The sequence below is a fragment of the Chiloscyllium punctatum genome, chromosome 5, assembly GCF_047496795.1.
Source record: "Chiloscyllium punctatum isolate Juve2018m chromosome 5, sChiPun1.3, whole genome shotgun sequence".
NCBI lineage: Eukaryota > Metazoa > Chordata > Chondrichthyes > Orectolobiformes > Hemiscylliidae > Chiloscyllium > Chiloscyllium punctatum.
In genome coordinates, this window is record NC_092743.1 from 17,336,054 (window position 1) to 17,357,107 (window position 21,054).

The 21,054-nt window shown below is 37.4% G+C and overlaps 1 protein-coding gene across 4 annotated transcripts in view; it reads left to right on the forward strand.

Moving 5' to 3' along the window:
* piezo2b (piezo-type mechanosensitive ion channel component 2b) overlaps positions 1–21,054 on the forward strand; it is a 762,691-nt gene that overhangs the window by 641,819 nt on the left and 99,818 nt on the right. For 3 of the 4 annotated variants that reach the window (XM_072569835.1, XM_072569837.1, XM_072569836.1), the window contains exons 32-35: positions 2,331–2,437; positions 8,741–8,840; positions 10,257–10,334; positions 18,917–19,083. In XM_072569835.1, the coding sequence (XP_072425936.1) occupies positions 2,331–2,437; positions 8,741–8,840; positions 10,257–10,334; positions 18,917–19,083 (452 nt within the window). Of the gene's footprint in view, positions 1–2,330; positions 2,438–6,549; positions 6,649–8,740; positions 8,841–10,256; positions 10,335–18,916; positions 19,084–21,054 lie in introns of all 4 variants that reach the window. The other variant, XM_072569838.1, reaches the window with a different exon arrangement.

The window sequence follows — 21,054 nt, forward strand, 5'->3', positions numbered from 1 at the left end:
TGCAGATGCTATAAATCATAAACAAAAACAAATTGCTGGAAAAACTCAGCAGGTCTGCCAGCATCTGTGGAAAGAAATCAGAGTTAATATTTCGGGTCAGAACTGAGGAAGGGTCACTCGACCCTAACCGTTTATTCTGATTTCTCTCCACAGATGCTGTCAGACCTGCTCAGCTTTTCTAGCAGTTTCTGTTTCAGTTTCTGATTCACTTTAACCTCTTTAAAAGTATTTCTTTGAAAAAGTTACTGAACTGTTCATGAAGGAAATAAATTGTATCCAATATGGTTAAAAGTTTTGGTAAAGCTACAAAACTTACTTTATAATTGTGAAAGTAGTGGGCCAAATCTTTTGTCCCCTTACAGTCAGAGATTGGAAGCATGATTGAAGGTGCACATTGAGACCTTTCAGAAGTCCTAACATATGGACCTAGATGGGAATTGCCCAGATAATTTAAATTTCGAACAGTCCATTTCCTTCCTCCCAGGATTCTTTGTGAATGTCTCTGACTGTGAGCTAGAATTGGAGACTTGGGAAAGATCCTCAGTATTTAACAATATTTACTCAGAAAACATTGAACAGATTAAAACTTGCTCTAACACAAGTAACTCTACAACTGACACCATCCTCCCTCACCAATCATCCATTACCTCAAAACACCCAACTAGCCCTTCCCCAATTTGCACAACTGTTCTCTTTACTATATCTCGATCACATGACAAACTTCATCTAATCATCTGAGCATCCCTCTGACTTGATTACCTTCATAACAACACTCAGTTGGTCCCCACCCCACCTGATTGCAGTGATCTACCTGAGTTTGTGACAACACATAATTATCCTTTGACCCAACCTGAGTAACCGAACCCACTCACTTGCCTACTCACATTGTCTAAAAATCATTTACTTAACCTACCTACTCACCCATCCACTTGCCCACTACCAACTCATTCACCTACTGAATCACTCATCAATCCTCTCACTCACCTCCCCAGCCAACTGTTCACTCGTTCATCCATATTTATTCATCCAGTAACACATTCATTTGTCCACTCAATCACATTAAAAGATTGGATCTTTAAGCTTAGCATATGGTAGTTAATATCATTAAAAAAAGACATGTCCTCTCTTTTCCTGGCTTTATTGCTCATCAATAGAGATCCTTGTTGGATGCATCCCTCAGGACCTCATTGACAGCTGGGAGCAGACAATCCCAAAAGAAATATGTAGCAGTATCGTGTTGGGAGAACCTTCAAGTACAGTGGCAATCTGTTCTTTATTGCTGTTACTCAGTAGAGCCTTTTGCATAGGAGAGTAAATCTCTTATTTTAGTTTGTCTTCAACTCCTTCATTCTATCAACACAATATCTTTCCGATTAAGCACATTGCTGTTTAGAGAACAGTGAAAATAAAGTTAAAAATATAAATAGATAGAAAAAACTTATGAAGTTAATGACAATTTATTTTAATTATTTAATTTTCTTTGGTAAGGGGTTATAAACCATGGAAACTTCAAAAGAATTTGTGTAATGTAGTTCACTTGTAATTAATGCATACCTTTACAATAAATTGGTAATGATTGAAAAGGAGTGCCATGTTCGTATTGACTTTTTTGAAATCATTTGGTATATAACCCAGGTTTTCTTTGTTTAGATGGTTACAACCAGTTAATTGTAAATCTGAACATCTAAGATTTACAGGAGACAATAATTATACATCACTTTGCATTCTGTTAGACATAGTTTATATTATTTGAATTTTATTGTAATGCATATTTCTGCATGGATTATTTAAATCTGCAGAAATATAAAATGAATTATGTTTCTTCCAATTAACACATTCCGACTATTTTAGACAAAACTTCAATTAAGCCTCAGCTTCAATTTCTTACTTTCTTATTCGCAATACTTGTACAGAAATCTTGCCAGTCTTTGCAATATTTATTCTCTGTTTCTCCGCCTTTCTTCACTTTTTTCAACCATAGCAGTCCTTTTTGATGTTCTACATTCTGCTACTAAATCCTCATTACACTTTGTTTTCCTGGCTACCTCCTCTTCTTGATTTTCTTATGCATTCTCTTTAGTTGGATGTTGACTTTCAGGTAACCATTTGAGTAGCTTAGTGCTGCACATTCTTTACACTCTGCTCTCTACCACATTATTGACATGGTTTGACTTATAATTTGTCATTTGATTTACTAGTGCTAATTTGTTAAAATGGAATCAAGAGATTTTGAGCAATACTTAAAAATAACTAACCATATGCTCAGAAGCCCATAAAATTGAATTATTTCACCTTTCATTGTGCTAGTAATGTTATCTCCTCCTGCTTAGTGGTACGAAGTGGAGATTACTATCTCTTTGAGACAGACAGTGAGGAGGAAAATGAAGAAGAAGTAAAAGAAGATGAAGAAGAACAACCCAAAAAGTCAGGTTTTCAGGTAATAGTCTGGAATCCTGTTATATTTTATCAAATAATAACATTTGTAGAACTAAATTTGAAAAGCATTCAACATCCTATATTAATAATAGATTCAGTACAGTAAATAAGATCTAAAATATTCTGACAGTTCACAGAAATAAAAGCTGCAAATACAAAGGTTAATTCAGCAATTAAAATTTAGATTAATGCTTGGAACCTGATACCTTGATTTTTTGACTGGAAGTGTTAAGCATTACGTCTAAATATTGACATTTCTTGACTTTCAAATATTCACTGATCAGTGGTTTATTTCCAAGAATTGTGAGAATTTTTTTATAATTATACAATTCATTATTTTTATATTTATTTATGGCATGCCAATGTGACTGGCAAGAACAGTATTTATTCTGCATTCCTCATTGTCTATGAGAAGGGAATCAGGAGAATATCAGTTCTCCTGAACAGCTGCAATGCTTGTGGTAAGCCTATCATACTGTTAGAGATGAAATTCCCAGATATTAACTCGAATGCGATTGTAAGGTGGTACCAAAAGACCTTTAGCAAATTCCTGCAGTTCACCTTGTGGATGGTATACACTGATGCCAGTATGTGTTGGTTGTGGAGGGAGTCAAGAGTTTAAGGTGATGGCTGGAGTGCTGATCAAGCAGACTGCTCTATCTTGGATGGAGTTTAGTTTATTAGAGCTGTACTGATTCAAACAAGGGGAGAGTATTCACTTCATTCTTCTGATTTACCCACTGTAGATGATAGATAAACTTTGGGAGTTTAAGAGGTGAGTTACACTGCCAAGAATTCCAAGATCCTAAGCTGTTGCTGTATTTACTGCATTTATATGGGGTTGCTCCAGAAGGCATCTCCAGTCAGTTTGAACTGTTGAAGAGTTTTAACTGTTGAGAAGGTTAGATTCTCTTTTGAAGTTTATTAATCCAAACCTGAATGTTGACCAGGTGTTCTTGCATGCAGCCACAAACTACTACAATACCTGAGGTGTTGTGAGTGATAATGAATATTGTACAATCATCAATGATGATCTCCACTTCTAATCTTATTGTGGAAGGAAGGTCATTGATTAATTTATTAAAGATAGTTATTTCTAGGGCACCACCCCAAGGAACTCCTGAAGCAATCTGTTAAGGCTAAGATTGTTGGCCTTCCAACAACAAAAACAATTATTTTCCTTTGCGCCAGCTATGATTTCAACAAATGGAGAACTTTTCCCTTGATTCTGGTTTATTTCAGTTATGTTGAGAATTATTATGCCACACTTAGAAATGCTGCCTGATATCAAGAACATTCACTGTCATCTCACCTCTCGAATTCAACTCGTTTGTGGATGTTTGGATCAAAGTCATATTGTATTGAGGCTTGAAGCTGAATGCTCCTGGGACACTGACTTTTAGATGAACTGAGTTTCATTACTGCATAAGTGTTACTTGATAGCATTGTTGATGACACCTTCCAGCAACTTGCTGAGACTTAAGAATAAACTAATGCCATAGCATTAACTGAATTTGATTTGTTTAGCATTTTAAAGACAAGATACACCTGAACAATTTTCCATATTGTTGGATAGATACACTGATTTTTATGACTATACTGGAATTCTTTGGCTAGGGATACTGGTTCTGGAGCACAAGTCTTCAGTATCACAATGGGATGTTGCTGGGACTTACGCTGTCACATTCATTGTGTTCAGCCACTTCTTACTATAATTTTGAATAAATTAAGTTGATTGAAGATGGGCACCTGTGATGCTAGGGATCTCATGAGCAGATGGAAATGATTCATTATGTCAGTATATGTCAGTATATGTAGCTGTAGATGGGATTTTTGCCTTTGACTTTTTATAGTAGCCTTATCTATCCAGAGTGCAGGACTATTTGATAACAGATCCGAATTGAAAAGAGAAATGCTTTGTACATGATTTATGCATTCCTGTTATATATAATCAAATCATGTTACTGGCACTTAACTATTAAATATAGATTAGTTATTTGCCAGCCATTTTTAAATTTCCATGCATTTAACTGAAAATGAATGTGATGCTTATGCAAAGAGCTGTTAGAAGGTCTGTAGTAATGTACAAGTGCATATTCTGTTCTTTTCTATCCTTGAATTAGAAATGCCATTTGCTCATGATAACTGTTTGCCTTTTACTGCACCCAGTTTCGCAGATTGACTGAGATGTAAGAATGTCTTCTTCCCACATCAAAACATGAAAAATAAAGTTTCAACTCAAACTCTATTTTCATGATCATAATATATGAAGAAGAAATATAATAATTGCTTACATCATGTTTGTGGCAATGCTTTTGAATTGGCTTGAACAACTGAAATAATTTGACATAAATCGCTGCAGAGATGCATCAGATATAAAGCAGGATTTTGTCAAGAATCTGCAAATGCATTAAGTTATATTGCTATATATTTTTACTTATTGATTTTATTCTTCATGCTTTGTCATGCATAATTACGGTAACATTCTGGTAACTTTCTTTGTTTCTGTTTGCCAATGTTTAAGGTTAAATGAACAAACGTTTATACAAATCATTGAGATCTCTATGGATTTGATAAATTAAATGACATGTGAACTTTTTCTATAATGTAGAAACTGATTATTGCTGATGATCTGAGGTTGGAATTTTTGTCTGAGGTTATCATCAAATTATTGTCCTTATATTTTCTTGAAATTTGGCTACTTTTCATATTTGTTAATTAAAGGTCTGCATTTAGGGGTGTAATTGTTGCTAAAATATTTGTGAACATCAAAACAGACAAATATAGAGCACATTTAAGACTATTTGTAAACAGACAAACATTTTATTGAAATAGAATTTAAAATTAAATAATTACATTTGGATGCTTACATCTTTATAATTGCTTACTTGGTTTTAATTTGACATACAACATAACATCACATATTTCAGAAAGTGTTTTATTAATATTCAGTTCATTAACTGTTTATCAATTTTTGAAAATGTTGTAACTACTAAAGTCCAACAACAATCTTAAGAAACCACATCACTATTGAAATATTAGAGTCCAAAATTGAGACTATCTATTTTGTGACCACTGCTTCTTCTGAGTGCAACTGCCTCCCCCTTGCCTGCTGGGAGACACTCAAACTGGAAAACTGAACCAACAATTATCACCAACGTATAACTCCTGAAGCACTAATTAACCTGACCCCTCTATCGGCCATCCACCCTAGAACCTATATCTCTTAGAAGGTACCAGTACAGATAAAAGACCGAGAAAGACTTCTTAAGCAAATGCTGAGTATCGCCTCAACCATTAATGTTTGACAAGATCTGTAGTGCAAGAAGAGAATGTTATCAATAATTGGAACTCAAATAATCCAGATATCATGGCAGAATGTTGTCATTTCTAAATATATCCAAAAAAGACTGCCAATGTACTTTTAAGAAAAGAACACCAAGGATTTTGATATGCAAAAAAAAGAGCTATTTTACACTATACCTGAACACGTTGAAACAATTTACTAGAAATATCACAAGTAAAGATTCAACCATTCCACCATCAAGAACAATTTTGTAGATGTTCAAACCTCCAGTGAAGACTCACCCTATTTCACTTTGAACTTCCTTGTCCATTGAGCGTGATTATAGAGTCTTAGTCATAGAGTCTTAGAGATGTACAACACAGAAACAGACCCTTCGGTCCAACTTGTCCATGCTGACTGCTCACTGTCTCGTTAACTGATGCAAGAAGCTTAGTATAAAATATTTTTCATATATGCCTTCTATTCGCCAAACATAGTTTTTCTGTTTAACTCTCTTTTTTTCCCAATGTCATTGTCCCTATATTAATCTCCTTCTTAATCAAAATTTGTCTCAAATGTGAGAAGCTACATAAATACAAGTTTTATTTTAAGCTAGTTAATTTGGAAACTCAAATTTCCTTTAGGTTTTTTTGTAGAAAATCACATTGGTTTTAGTCATTTCAATTAACTTATGTAAATTTCAAAGATAAATAACTTCTGAATGAATGTAAAACTTTGAAATATTGACTTGAATTAGTTTTCAAAAAACTTGAGTTTTAGGGACCTCCTTTCTACTAACAGTTGCCTTGCTTTATCCTTCTCTGTAGAGAGCAGTTCGGAAATTTGCTTCAGCCATTATAGCCTTGCCAAAGTCTATTCTAAAACTTCCAAAAACAATACTTCAGTTGATAGTCAGAGCTATAAAGGTATTTCTCAGATGTTTCATGAGTGTGTGGAATGCTTATGCCTCATTGTGTAGTATGCCAAGACATTTAGTACAGTAAATCCCAACCAGTTGACAACTCTTAGATGAATTTGGTTTAATTGTATTTTGAATGAATTTTTTTCCTGCAATGTTTATAGTGCAGTTGAAAATTTCTGTAGAGTTTGGAAGCGTTGATGAAATGACCAGCTACTATCTGTGTTTCCATTAAAAATACATATAAAATCTGGCTCTTTCCATCTCCTGAGATTGCCAATTGGTGGGGTTGTACTGCACCTTCCTCTTATACCAAAACCATTCTGCCTTATTGTAACTAGCTTTTAGTTGCATGTTTAGTTATCCTTCATTAGGATTGCTCCAAAATAAATAAAGAGTTTGATAGTTGACACACTTTGGATACCTGAAACTATTTAACAAATTTAAAACAAACAAAATTGATCTGAGGAATTTTCAGAAGTTGTTGCTTTTTGAGGTATGTTGATTTACGTATACAAGACATTTTTTCCACAGGCTAGAGGCTCAGTTCAGTGATGCAATGCTGATTGTGTTATTAACAACCTATTCCTTGAAAGAATTTTCATATTCAAGGATCGTGCTTTTTATGGGCTGTAAATACACAAATCAGAATCTTGTGGTTTGGAGTTGATCCTAACATTAATATTCAGATAAAACAAAGGAAACTGAAATTATGGATTAAAATTGAAAGATTCAAACTGAGAATATCTAAATGCTAATTGAGTTTGTGTATTTTTGTGTTGGTTGTTCTGTACACCAGTTCTGCTGGAAAACAGCTCGGACACGTTTTGCTTCTGTACAACATTATATGCATGCTTTCTTTTATGCTTGCTTTAAGCCAATGCTGATTTTCTTTCATGCTTCTGTTGTTCTTGCTTTGCATGCATGTGTTTGTCCACTACTGGCACCATCTGTTATGGGAGTAAAACAATAACAAAAAGAGAATTGTTGCACTGCTGAATAGATGGAATTTTTATGTGGCATTAAAAGTCACCACAGAGAGAAATGCTTACAGCTGATTTTAAATAAACTAATACTACTGAAAAATCATTTAAACTAATCACTAATTATGATTCTAATGAACTAACAATTGCTAGAAAGTAGCAAACAAATCTTGTGTTTTTCTTCTCCCTCTATCACTTATTTAATGATTGGTTAATTTATACTTGCATAGTGCTGTATTTGGTATCTCAAAATAAAAACCTGGCCAAAGTGATATAGAACTACTCTACTGCTGCATTTGAAGTAGACTTCAATAAATGGCAATTGAGATTGCCTTTACAGAGTGTGTCAGCCACAATGGCAGTAATCAATGAACATCTTGATAGGAATCTCTCTCATTGGCTGTAAAAGTTCATTTGAATTTCCAAAATATATTTAAAGTTTTAATCAATTTTTTTAAAATTTAAACAACGGGCATCAGCATCAAGTCTCTCAAAGCCAATATGGAAAAATTCAATTCAATTTGGAATGTTCCAATACTAATTTCAAAGATAAATCCTAATCACATTGGATGATCCCTAATATATTAAATTTCTATGCATTCTGTGGCTTCTTAGGATGAAATTTCTAAACTAATGTTGGTTTTGTGCCATGTAATCATTCTTAACAAGATAAAGATTGCATTTGCCATAAGTATTTTTCCTTGGAACAATTGTCACCAGTTGAGAGGCAAGTAAGATTCTCACAAATCAGTGAAGGATATTGTATTGCACTTCCTTTTAGTCAAGCCATTTTAATACGTCCAGTAATAGAACTATCACAGTGGATTTTAAATTGATGTCATTAGAGTGCCTGATTTTTGTATACTAGTACAGCACTATGGTCAATGGTTAATTGTTAATAACCAAAACACGCAACAAAGTCTAGCCTAATGCCTGACTGTTCCAACTAATTATCTGTACATTTCATTTGTGTTTTGAATCCAACATCATACATGTTTTAATCTGCTTGAGCTGTGGTGAGTTTCTGAATGTCACTTATTTTTCTATGTTGTGTGGTTATGCACTAAATGGGGTTATTTTAAGTCTGTTGAAGAGGTATGAACTTTTCTCTTACAGTTCATTTATCAGACCTGGATGAAAGATTCAAAATCGGTATTAAAAAGAAAGGAGAAAAATAAACGGAAAAGATGGGAACACAGTAAAAAAGAAACAGGAGGTAATTTTGGTGCAGTTGTTTGTTAGTTCATGGGGCAGTTAGTTTAGTTGTCCTGAGCATTCAAGTGTGGTATAGTAATAAAGCTAACAACTTGGGTTCAATCTCTGTACCAGCTGTTTTGGTTCATTGAGGCCTGACTCTGTGCCTTACCCTACACTTGTGGAGTGGTTACCCTCAAGCTATACATAACAAATTGTCTCTCTCTAATGGAAAAAGACATATCTGATTCTTCGTGGACTATGATGATAACATTGCATTTTTTAAATCTATGTGAGACATGCCCTGCAACATTGTAAAAATAACATTCATAAAACTAATAGTATGAGTTATCTTAAGTAACAAATAAGGTTACAAATTGAAATGGAGTTGCTGGATTTGGCTCCCCATGCACATTTGCTTGTTCCAATGCCTTCCAACCTGATATTCTTCTTGATAGTGAGAGGTAAAATCAGATCTCAGATATTGAAATCATTCTGGTAGGGGAGAAGGACGTGCAGTAAGGTAGGAGGAGAGGGAGAGATCTAGTTGTATTCTATATATTCTATATATTAATCATGAAAACCGCCGTGCATTTGCAACAGTAAAAGCTGAGATTAGTTGTCATAGAGTCGTAAAAATATACAGCATGGAAACAGACCCGTCAGACCAACTAGATATCCTAAATAAATAATAATTTGGAAAGGAGATACTGCATATTTGAAAATAGTTAATTTATTAATGCATTCCAGGATTTATGCAGATCTTGGAAAGTGTGGAAAATATTTTGAAATTTCTAAAAATGGTTCAAAAGTTAGTCAAAAATCATGGATTATTGTTAAGAAAGTCGAGAATTGTTTCAGAATTTCAATCTTTTCCAATACTTATCCATGTCCACTTCCCTTCTCTGTAATGTCTCCACTCCTACCCAGAATCCTGTAAAAGTAAATAGACTGTTAACTCAAGAAACACTTTTCTGAGAACACAAAAATTCTCTAAAATATTTTAGTTAGAGATTGATCTTCCTGCTTAATTGACACGCAATGCAATGTTTCAATTCTTGTAAAGCTGTAAATGCCAGAGTTTGTAATTTATTTGAAAGAAAAATGTGGCTGATTACCCAAAAACATGGAATTTAATGGTGCAAAACTCTATGCACCTTCACCTGTTTTCTTTGTAAATATCTGAAATCTTATTCTATCTTGAAGAAGAATGGAGTAACAGACATGAGAGTATTATCCATTTAATTGTTTTATTTCTTCAGGGAACAAGCAACTATTTTCACTTCTATATTCAGATGTTTGCAATGTCTACCATGAAAACAATTTGAGATCAATTCAGTGACTCTTCAAAAAAGTAATGAAAATGAAGCAAATATACGTTGCACACTTTGGAATAGTGTTAAGCTTATTGATATCTCCTCCACTATCTCTTCGTTAGGTCACATTGCAATTGAATGTGAAGAGACAGAAGAACTACCAGCACCAGAAGAAGTGCATAAACACTCTAATGCACCAGGTATCACAGCATTTAACGATAATAAATAACCGCTTAACTTAAATGAATTATTGTTCGTTCAAGAAATTGAAGTTTAATAATTAGAAGAGATAGTACTAAACTTCACAAATAAAGATGACTCTTTAGAATTCAGACTTGAAGAATAGCACATCCCATCAGGATTTTCAGATTTATTTTAACACACTGAAAACCATATGAACTATAAAATTTAACCTCACCAACTTAGCTAAAAAGAGTTCTCGTGCATAAAATTTAGCATCCGATATAATGGTCAAGATCTTCCGGTCTCCAAATAGTTCAGACATACCCTGAAAGATACACATTGGAAGTCCCAAAGCACTAACCATGTAATTTCCCAGGACGCTTAAACTTTCAGTCAGCAACTAGTCTGCTTCTGGAACCTCTGAAAAAAGTTTCCAATTCTGAGTTGAAAATTTTAGAGGATTGTGACTTACTTACCTTGGTAGTTATACAGAACAAGTTAGAAGAATTAAAACCTGCTCAAACTTCTGTTTAATTATACAACTGACCCCCTCATTCACCCACCCACACTGATCCCCCAAGCACCTGATCCAACCACTTTTTTATGCAGACTCCAGGGCTACAGGACATGTGACAGTGCCTCTCCACTCAATAAATCCAATGTTCTTTGTCACCCTCACAGGCACCCAATTCCCCCACACCAGACAACTGACTACTACCCAGGTACTGGTTCATCCATCCATCTACAATACAACTTCCTCTTCACTTGCCACTCTATGTTCTCAACCAATTTACCCCATTACCAATTTGACAACCCATCATCTTACCCATCTTTGATTCTACACACTTATACCCTTATATTCATGAGTCTAATAACAGCAGGGAAAAAAGCTTTTTTTTAATAATTTATTCATTTTGTTGGATGTTGGCATCGCTGGCTGGTCAGCATTTATTGCCCGTCCCCAGTTGCCCTTGAGAAGGTGGTGGTGAGCTTTCTTCTTGAATTGCTGCAATCCACCTACTATGGGTTGACCCACAATGACATTAGGGACAGAATTTCAGGATTTTGACCCAATGACAGTGAAGGAATGGTGATCTATTTCCAAATCAGGATGGTGAGTGGCTTGGAGGGAAATTTGAAGTGGTGGTCTCCATGTATCTATTGCCCTTGTCCTCCTAGATGGAAGTGGTCATGGGTTTGGAAGGTGCTGCCTGAAGATCTTTAGTGAATTTCTTCAGTGCATCTTTTGGAAAGTATGTATTGCTGCTACTGAGATTCATTGATGGCTGCTTGAGGATGCGGTGCCAATCAAGTGGGCTGCTTTGTTCTGGATGGTGTGAAGCTTCTTGAGTGTTGTGGAACTACTGTCATCCAGGCAAGAGGGGAGTATTCCATCACATTCCTGACTTGTGCTTGGAGATTGTGGACAGGCCTTTTGGAGTCAGGAGGTGAGTTACTTTCCACCAAATTCCTAGCCTCTGACCTGCTCTTGTAGCCACTGCATTTATGTGGTGAGTCCAGTTGAGTTTTTTATCAATGATAACTCCCAGGGTGTTGATGGTGGGGGATTTAGTAACTCTTAACTCTGTTGGTACGTGTCTTTACACTTTTATATCTTCTGCACAATAGAACAGGGTGGTAGAGAGTATAACAGGGGTGGGCAGGGTCTTTGATTTTTTGACTGTTTTCATAAGGCAATGGGAAGTGTAGGTGGAGCAAATGGAAGGAAGGTTGGTTATCATGATAGACTGGGCTGCATTCACAACTCTCTGTAATTTCTTGCTGTCTTGGGCAGAGCATATGTAATGCATCCAGACAGAAAGCTTTCTATAGTGCATTTATAAAAATTGGCAAGGGTCATAATGGACATACCGAAAGTCCTTAGCCTTCTGAGGAAGTAGAGGCATTTGTGTGCCTTTTCCACTGTATCAATAACATGGAAACACCAGGACAGAATCGTTGGTGATATTTATTCCTAGGAACTTGAAGCTGTCAACCACCTCCACCTCAGCACCATTGATACAGACAGGGGTGTGTCCTCCACACTGCTTCCTGAAGTAATTGACCAGCTTCTTTGTTCTGGTGATATTGAGGGAGTGATTGTTGATAATGAACCTTCAGTTGGATAAGATGAGGTTATGGTTCCATACCAAAGTGCTGTGGACATTCTGAGGTTCCTATTGAACATTAACAGATTGAATGTAAGATGCTAAGAGACAATGAGGTCTGCAGATGCTGGAGATCAGAGTTGAGAGTGTGTTACTGGAAAAGCACAGCAGGTCAGGCAGCATCCGAGGAGCAGGAAACTCGAACATGTCAAAATTGGCCTTTCTCCAATCTACAACATTAACTTTTAGATCTGGTCTATCTTTTTCCATCACTATTTTAGAATTAATGGAATTATATCACTGGCCTCAAAGTTCTAAATTGGAGGAAGGCCAATTTTGACGATATTAGGCAAAAACTTTCAAAAGTTGATTGATTGTGGATGTTCACAGGTAAAGGGATGGCTGGAAAACCGGAAGCCTTCAAAAATGAGACAAGGACAGTCCAGAGACAGTATGATCCTGTAGGGTGAAGGGCAAGGCTAGTAGGTGTGGGAATACTGATTGGCTAGAGAAATTGAGGTTTTGTTCAAGAATAAGAAGGAAGTGTATGTCAGGTACAGACAGCAGAAATCAAGTGATTCAAGTATACTTAAGAGGAAAATCGGGAGGTTATAAAGGGGACATGAGATAGCTTTGGCAAATAAGGTTAAGGAGAATCCAAAGGGATTCTACTAATACGTTAAGGACAAAAGGGTAACTTGGGAGAGAATAGGGCCCCTCACAAATCAACAAGGCCATCTATGTGTGGAACCACAGGAGATAAGGAAGATACTAAATGAATAATTTGCATAGTATTTACTGTGGAGAAGGTTTTGGAAGATAAACAACATGGAGAAATAAATAGCAGCATCATGAAAAATGTCCATATTACAGAGGAGGTGCATAAAGGAAGATAAATCCCCGGGATCTGATTAGGTGTACCCTAGAACTCTGTGGGAAGCTAAGGAAGTGATTGTTAGACTCCCTGCTGAGATATTTGAATTATTGATAGCCACAGGTGAGGTGCCAGAAGACTGGAGGTTGGCTAATGTGGTGCCAGTATTTAAGAAGGGTGGTAAGGAAAAGCCAGTGAACTATAGACTGATGAGCTTGATTACAAGACAGGGTAAACTCTTCTGGATTAGAGTGGTGCTGGAAAAGCACAGAAGGTCAGGTAGCATCCAAGGAACAGGAAAATCGACATTTCGAGCAAGAGCCCTCATTCCTGATGATGGGCTTTTGCCCAAAACATCGATTTTCCTGCTCCTCGGATGCTGCCTGGCCTGCTGTGCTTTTCCAGCACCACTCTAATTTAGACTCTGATTTCCAACATCTGCAGTCCTCACTTTTGCCGAGGGCAAACTCTTCTGCTTAGTTTAAAACCAACAATACAGCAAAGGTTTATCCCATGCAGTAATGCGTAAAACTTTCGAGTGGCCAAGAACTATTTGAAGAAAAGTTAACAACTTTTTTTCTTAAAGTAGAACAGTGAATAATTAACTAACAACTATTTACCATTTCTTCCTCTAACCTATCTTTTACCTTCCCTGCTATAATACTAATTTGATAAAACTCCCAATTAAGATTTACAAAACCAGGCAGCTTTCGTTCTTCTATTTGGATCTTCCTGTGTCTTTTTTTTTCCTGAGGAATTTCTGTGTCACAAGTTACTGATCAAAAAGGTACCTGTTTTAAGAGAACTATTTTTCAGGCAGTCTGTTTACATGTTGAGTTTGACAGTTCTCCTCTCAACTGTTCAACTTTCCCAGGTTTTATACCTCCAAAGCATCAGACTTTGTCATTGGCTTTTAAGATTGTCAATATAGTCAATTCAAATTGGATTGGAGTTTGATATTTTTCGGGGTATAATTTAAACTGATTGGTCGAATTCAAATTTGGGCTTTTTTCTCATAACAACTCAGCAAGTGCTGTTTATTCTTAATCAAATGTTACTTTGTAAATTCTCCAGTACTCAGTGTACCTGCCAAGTCCTTCACTCTCTTAAATATGCACCCACAGCTTCATAACAGCTTGAGATCGGTGGTGGGCAAGTTGTTGGAGGGAATCCTGAGGGACAGGATTTACACATATTTGGAAAGACATGGACTCATTAGGGATAATCAACACGGCTTTGTGCATGAGAAATCATGTCGCACAAACTTCATTGAGTTTTTTGAAGAAGTAACAAAGAGGATTGATGAGGGCAGAGTTGTGGGCATGATCTGTATGGACTTCACTGAGGCATTTGACAAGGTTCCTCATGATAGACTGGTTAGCAAGGTTAGATCACATGGAATAGAGTGAGAAGTAGCTGTTTGGATGCAGAAGTGGCTCGCAGTTAGAGGATAGAGGGTAATGTTGGAGGATTGCTTTTCAGATTGGAGGTTTGCGACCAGTGGTGTGCCACAAGGATTGGTGCTGGGTCCACTGCTTTTTGTCTTTTATGCAAATGATTTGGATATGAACATAGGAGGTAGTGTTAGTAAGTTTGTAGGTGACACCAAAATTGGAGGTGTAGTGGACAGCTAAGAAAGTTACCTCAGAGTACAATGGAATCTTGATTAGATGGGCCAATGGACCGAGGAGTGGCAGATGGAGTTTAATTTAGATAAATGCAAAGTGCTGCATTTTGGGAAAGCAAATCTTAGCAGGACTTCTACACTTAATGGTAAGATTCTGGGAGTGTTGCTGAACAAAGAGAGTGCAGGTTCATAGTTCCTCGAAAGTGGAGTCACAGGTAGATAGGATTGTGAAGAAGGCATTTGGTATGCTTGCCTTTATTGGTCAGTGCACTGAGTATAGGAGTTGCAAGGTCATGTTGCAGCTATACAGAACATTGGTTAGGCCATTATTGGAATACTCCATGCAATTTTGGTCTCTCTGCTATGTGAAACTTAGAAGGGTTCAGAAAAGATTTACAAGGATGTTGCCAGGGTTGGAGGGTTTGAGCAGTACGGGGAGGCTGAATCTCCTGGGGCTATTTTCCCTGGAGCATCAGAGGCTGAGGGATGACCTTTTAAAGGTTTATAAAATCATGAGGGGCATGGATAGGGTAAATAGCCAAGGTCTTTTCCCCGGGGGTGGGGATAGGGGGGTGGAGAGTCCAAAACCAGAGGGCATAGGTTTAAGGTGAGAGGGGAAAGATTTTAAAAGAACCCAAGGGGTAACTTTTTCATGCAGAAGGTTGTGGGTGTATGGAATGACCTGTCAAAGGAAGTGGTGGAGGCTAGTTCAGAGACAACATTTAAAAGGGATCTGGATGGATATATGAATAGGAAGGGTTCAGAGGGAAATGCACCAAATGCTGACAAATGAGACTAGACTATTTTAGGATATCTGGTCAGAGTGGGCAAGTTGGACCTAAGGGGCTGTTTCTGTGTTGTACATCACCAAGACTGTATGACTGAAGAAAGTTGGTGCCAAATTCCTCTTTGGCCTCATCCATTATTTTTAAAGTCAGGCCACATGCACTGACAACTATGGTCCACATCTTTTGAATTAAGGTGGGCCAAAGGTCATGAGGCATTATTTATCCCATAAAGATGATCAACCTTTTGGTGAAGGCAAGTCCAAGTCATCAGCTTTGTTCTACTGGATTACCTTTCCAGAAGGAGGTGTACCTGCCACTTTATTTCTTGAATAGGTTTTGACCTGCCCACCTTGTCTCACTCAGAATCATAATGTTAATATTATAGCACTGTGTTTTCAGGCTATGATAGTGGTGTTTTGTTCATGCCTGCAACAAGTGGCATTATCCTTGAGGATTTCAATGTACCATGGCCTGAACTTTATCTTGAGGGCCATGTGATGCCCAGCATACAATGGTCACCCCATGTTATAAAGATCTCTCATACAGGCATCTACCTGCTCCCTACCCCTCACCCAGCTTCTTGCCACCCTGCTCCTTCACACACTGGATACCATACCCTTTTACCCAGCTACCACTCTGGCCCCTCCATCAGTTAACTGCCACCCTACCCCCTCATCTCCCTCCTACCACTTAGCCCGTTCTGCACTTAGTTGAAAGTGCGTTGCTGGAAAAACACAGCAGGTCAGGCAGCATCCGAGGAGCAGAAAAACTGACGTTTCTGGTTGGAGCCTTTCATCAGTTTCCAGCCCGAAACGTCAATTTTTCTGCTCCTCGGATGCTGCCTGACCTGCTGTGTTTTTCCAGCAACACTCTCAACTCTGATCTCCAGCATCTGCTGACCTCACTGCCTCCATTCTGCACTTAGCCCACTTACCTGCTGTCTGCCATTAAACTTTGTGAAACTTCAGGAAGCTTTTTTTTGCACAAGTAAAATCTCCTTTCTTTTGAGGGAGGTGGCTAAGGGGCTGCTGGGGTGCTCTGAATAGCTGAAAATGTTGATGTGCCTCAGGTTTCAGAGAGAATGAGGAGCCGAGACTCTTAGATCATGCCCACCTCCTTTTGAAATGGAGACTGGGTGAACTTGGATCAGGCATAACTTGGGGATGGGTGGGGTGGGGAGAGATGAGTGTTGCCAGTGATTCGTCCTTAGTTTCACACCTCCCCCCTTCCACAGACATACACCTTCTCTTGTAAAGTCGCCATGTGTTTAAGCTTCAGATAGCCAGTAACTGAGCCTCTGTTTAACAAAAGGTCTTGCTTACTCTTCAACACTCACTGGACTTTGCTGTATTTGCAACTTCTTTTGCTCCCACTCTTTCCTCTCTCTCTCTCTCTCTCTCTCTCTCTCTCTCTCTCTCTGTCTCTCTCTGTCTCTCTCTTTCTCTTCCCGCTCCCTCGGCCCTAATCCCCTAAAATCCCCTAACTCCGTGCATGATCCCAGTAAGCATTCCAGCAAAATGTTCCACTCTTCACTTCCCCTACTTTAGTTGCAGATAGAAGCAAACAAATACACACACACAGATAACAACCTGTTACAATAGATGTGCCAGCAGAATAAGTCACAGCCAGCTTGTAATACAGGGGGTGAAATCCTGCAACAACAAACAGGAGTTTGCTTTATAATTAAAAATATCCGCAATTCGCAAATAGTGTTACAGCCAAATCACACTTACAAAATGCACATTATAGAAGAACTACCTGCAATGCTATAACTTGGTACCATGTTTTCTGTAAAGGTTCACTATGTGTTACTATATTATTTGCTGACCTCTATCTTTGGAATTAATCCTGGGAAGTCTGTCCTGAAAATTTCTGGAAAGGTATATAGCAACATGTTGTTTGATCTTGGTTGGGAATAGAGATTTCAACCCAAACTGGAATATTGGACCGATATGTAAGACCATTATCTTTCTTATTGTTATAGTTTTGGGATATCTTATGTAGTTTAATTATTAAATAAGCAAAATTGTATGCAGTATTCTAATCTTACTATAGAATAATGTGGATAATGAAAACTTTATGGAAGACAAAATGCTAGAAATCCCTAGCAAGTCAGGCAGTAGGAAGCAAAAACAAAGTTAACATTTTGGGTGGATGAAATTTCAGTTGTTGAAAAGTCATCACCTGCAATAATAAGACAGTATTCTAAATTGGCTTGGTCATTAAGTGGCAGCGGTTTGACATAACTTCCTTCAAATAAATATCATTAAATTCCAACTAAATTCCTGATTAATATTTTTGTATATTCTATAACTCAGAGAAGTATTAGTTGAACTGAAATCCTGTTTATTGTTTTGTTATGGGACCCTTCAATCGTCTGCACATATTTCACATTCACTGTCCCATACAATCTTGCACTGGTGCACATTAAACTCCAGCTGTTGCCTGTTTCTTAGTTAAATTTAAAAACAGCAGCATGATTGTGTTTTGTGAGTGAGTTCCCCTGACTGAGATGAGGGATTGCATATCTTCAATTCATGCATAGTGGTCAACGTACCTCTTTTTCTATCTACAGTGGAACAAGAGTTGACCATTCACAATAACGTAAGAACTATGTGCGGAAATAGGCAATTCTTGAGTTAGCTACCCTATTTGATACGATCATGACTGATCTCATATCAGCTTCAATTCCAATTCCTAGCCACTCACCACAATTCTTCAATACATTATTAATTAAAAATCTGTCAATCTCCTCCTTAAATTTACTCAGTGTCCTAGCGTCCAGCATACTGTGAGGTAGTGAATTCCACAGATTCACAGCTCTTTCGGAGAAGTAATTTCTCCTCATCTCTACTTTAAATCTGCTAACCATTAAAATTATGACCTTTCAATCTAGATTGTCGCACTTGAGGAGCATCGACAACCCAAATCTGTTCTGCCATTCGTTTAGATCAGAACTGGTTTCTACCTTGACTCTATCCACCTGTCTTAGCTCAGATCCTTCAATGCTGTTCAACCAAAAGAATACCAATCCCAGCTTTAAATTTTAATTGGCCTAGTCTCTATTCATTTCGATGGATAGAAAGTCTTGAGGCCCCACCTCTATAAAGTCCTTGCTTGTACTCCATGGTGGAAAGGCTGAATTCATCCATATGTTTCTTATCTATCTATCTCTAATAATCTTTCTCCTCCTGTTTCTCAGATAATGTTATCAAGCGGGTGTTTAATCTTCTGAAGTTCACGTGGGTTCTCTTCTTGGCTCTGGTGGACAGTTTTACAAACTGGCTAAATTCAATCTCAAAGGAATGCATTGATATATCCACTGTTCTGAGGATAGAAAGATGTATGCTTACGAGAGAAGTAAAGAAGGTATGGAATATTGCAATCATCATTCTGAAAATTGTGTTTATCGAATTAAAAGTTTTAACTAAGTTTTCAAAAATGCTACACTCTAATATCCTGACTATACCCAATGTATGACTATTACCCATTTTTTTTTAATCATTCACATAATGTGCATGTCACTTGCTTAGGCCAAATTAATTGACCATCCCCAAAGGATATTAGTAAACCAGTTAATTTTTTACAATAATTGACAATGTTACATGTCTGCCATTAGGCTAGCATTTTAATTTCAGGTATTATTCAATTCAAATTGCACCAACTCAAACATTTAGCTCAGGATTTTACATCACTAGTCCACAATACCACACCCAGTGTTCACTCCAAGATGTGCAGTCATTCCAAGGGTCCATACATGGCAATTAGTATGCCAATACCATTCACAGCTTTGATTTCTTATTCTGGACATTGCTGCCATGCACAGACCTCAGAGGTCCACTCAGAAGAAAAATAAAGCAGGAATGTTGGCCACCATCTCTTATTAGTCTATTTGATGATTCTTAACTAAACAGGTTCAAAATCAGTTTAACATCACTCTGTTTACTTGTTCATGATGATCTTAGGGCCATATTTTGGCCTCTGTAGTATGCCACAGAAATCTGCAGGCTTCAACCAGATCGGTGGTTAGCATGTCAGTGAGGCAATCCAGGTGACCAATGTGGGAAGGGAAAGTCTTGAACAAGACTGTGAAAGTAGAGTTATTTAAGCCTTTGGACTGCAGGTGAGCTCACACAGTATCTTGTACTATTACATCAAAACCCATCAGCTTACAAGATCATGAAGGCCTTTGATTCTATTCATTTCATAATTTCACTTTGCTGTTTCATATATTCCATTCTTTTTAAACAAAAAATGAGTCCAATATGTCTACCAAACTTCCTGGCAGCCTATATCAAGTACCTGATTATCCTTTGTGGCTATCATCAGATTAAAAGTCATGCATTGTTTTGAACCCTTTTTCCACCCAACCAGACATTAGCTCTAAAAGTTATAACAATATTTTGAAATTACGATCTAACGTCATACTATCTATTAAATTTAAAAAGAAATGTTTCTTGTTTTATTTCCTCTAATTGAGAATTAGCCAGCATAAACAGGGTAAGCCATTTACTTATTTTGAAATAAATAATCCACAGAATTTGATTCCATGTTATTGCCAAAAGAACACAAATCAAGGAAGGGTAATCCGTTCTTGCCAATGTCTGGCACAGTGAATAATGATTTCCATTTTGTAGGGTAGCATCTCAGACATTCCTTCTGGGCATCAAAAGCTGGCAGAGGAGATGAATTGTAGCTTCAGGTTGCCCTGAATGCTGGCTTGGCATGCAATGGCTTTAGTTCTTGCCCACCATAATAACACCCTCCATGCACAACTGATTTTGTACTCAGCTGAAGGAGAAATACTCTTGCAAAATTTTGAAATTCAACTTCCATGTGAGTTGCTTTTGACTCTCTTTTGCAGTGCAGTATGAATGTAAGTACTTTGCTGGAGAATATTACAGAGTTATTTCTGGACCTTTGGAAGAAATGTGAATTTGAAAGACCTCTAAGCATATGATTTGCCCTCGACCTATGGCCATTGGAATGAAAGGGAGATGGAGCTGCAACAGCATAAAGACAAAACTATCTACAGAGGGGAGGAGGAGGCCTTTTGTAGGAGGCCTACTAACATAGGTTTTCAGAGCACTTCTTCTACTTGTACCTCAGTCAGAACAATGTTTGAAGTAGCTGCACTGCATCAGAACTGCACCACTTTCTCAAATGTGACCCAGAGCTGCAGAGTAGGATGATGACACTCTGCCAATGACTGTTAAGATCACTGTGCCCCTCAATTTCTATACCAAATCCTTTAGACTAGAGTTTGCAAAATCATCAACATGACAGTTCGCTGTTCACCACAAAGTCTGGGATAAAAATGGAAAATGCTGGAAATATAAT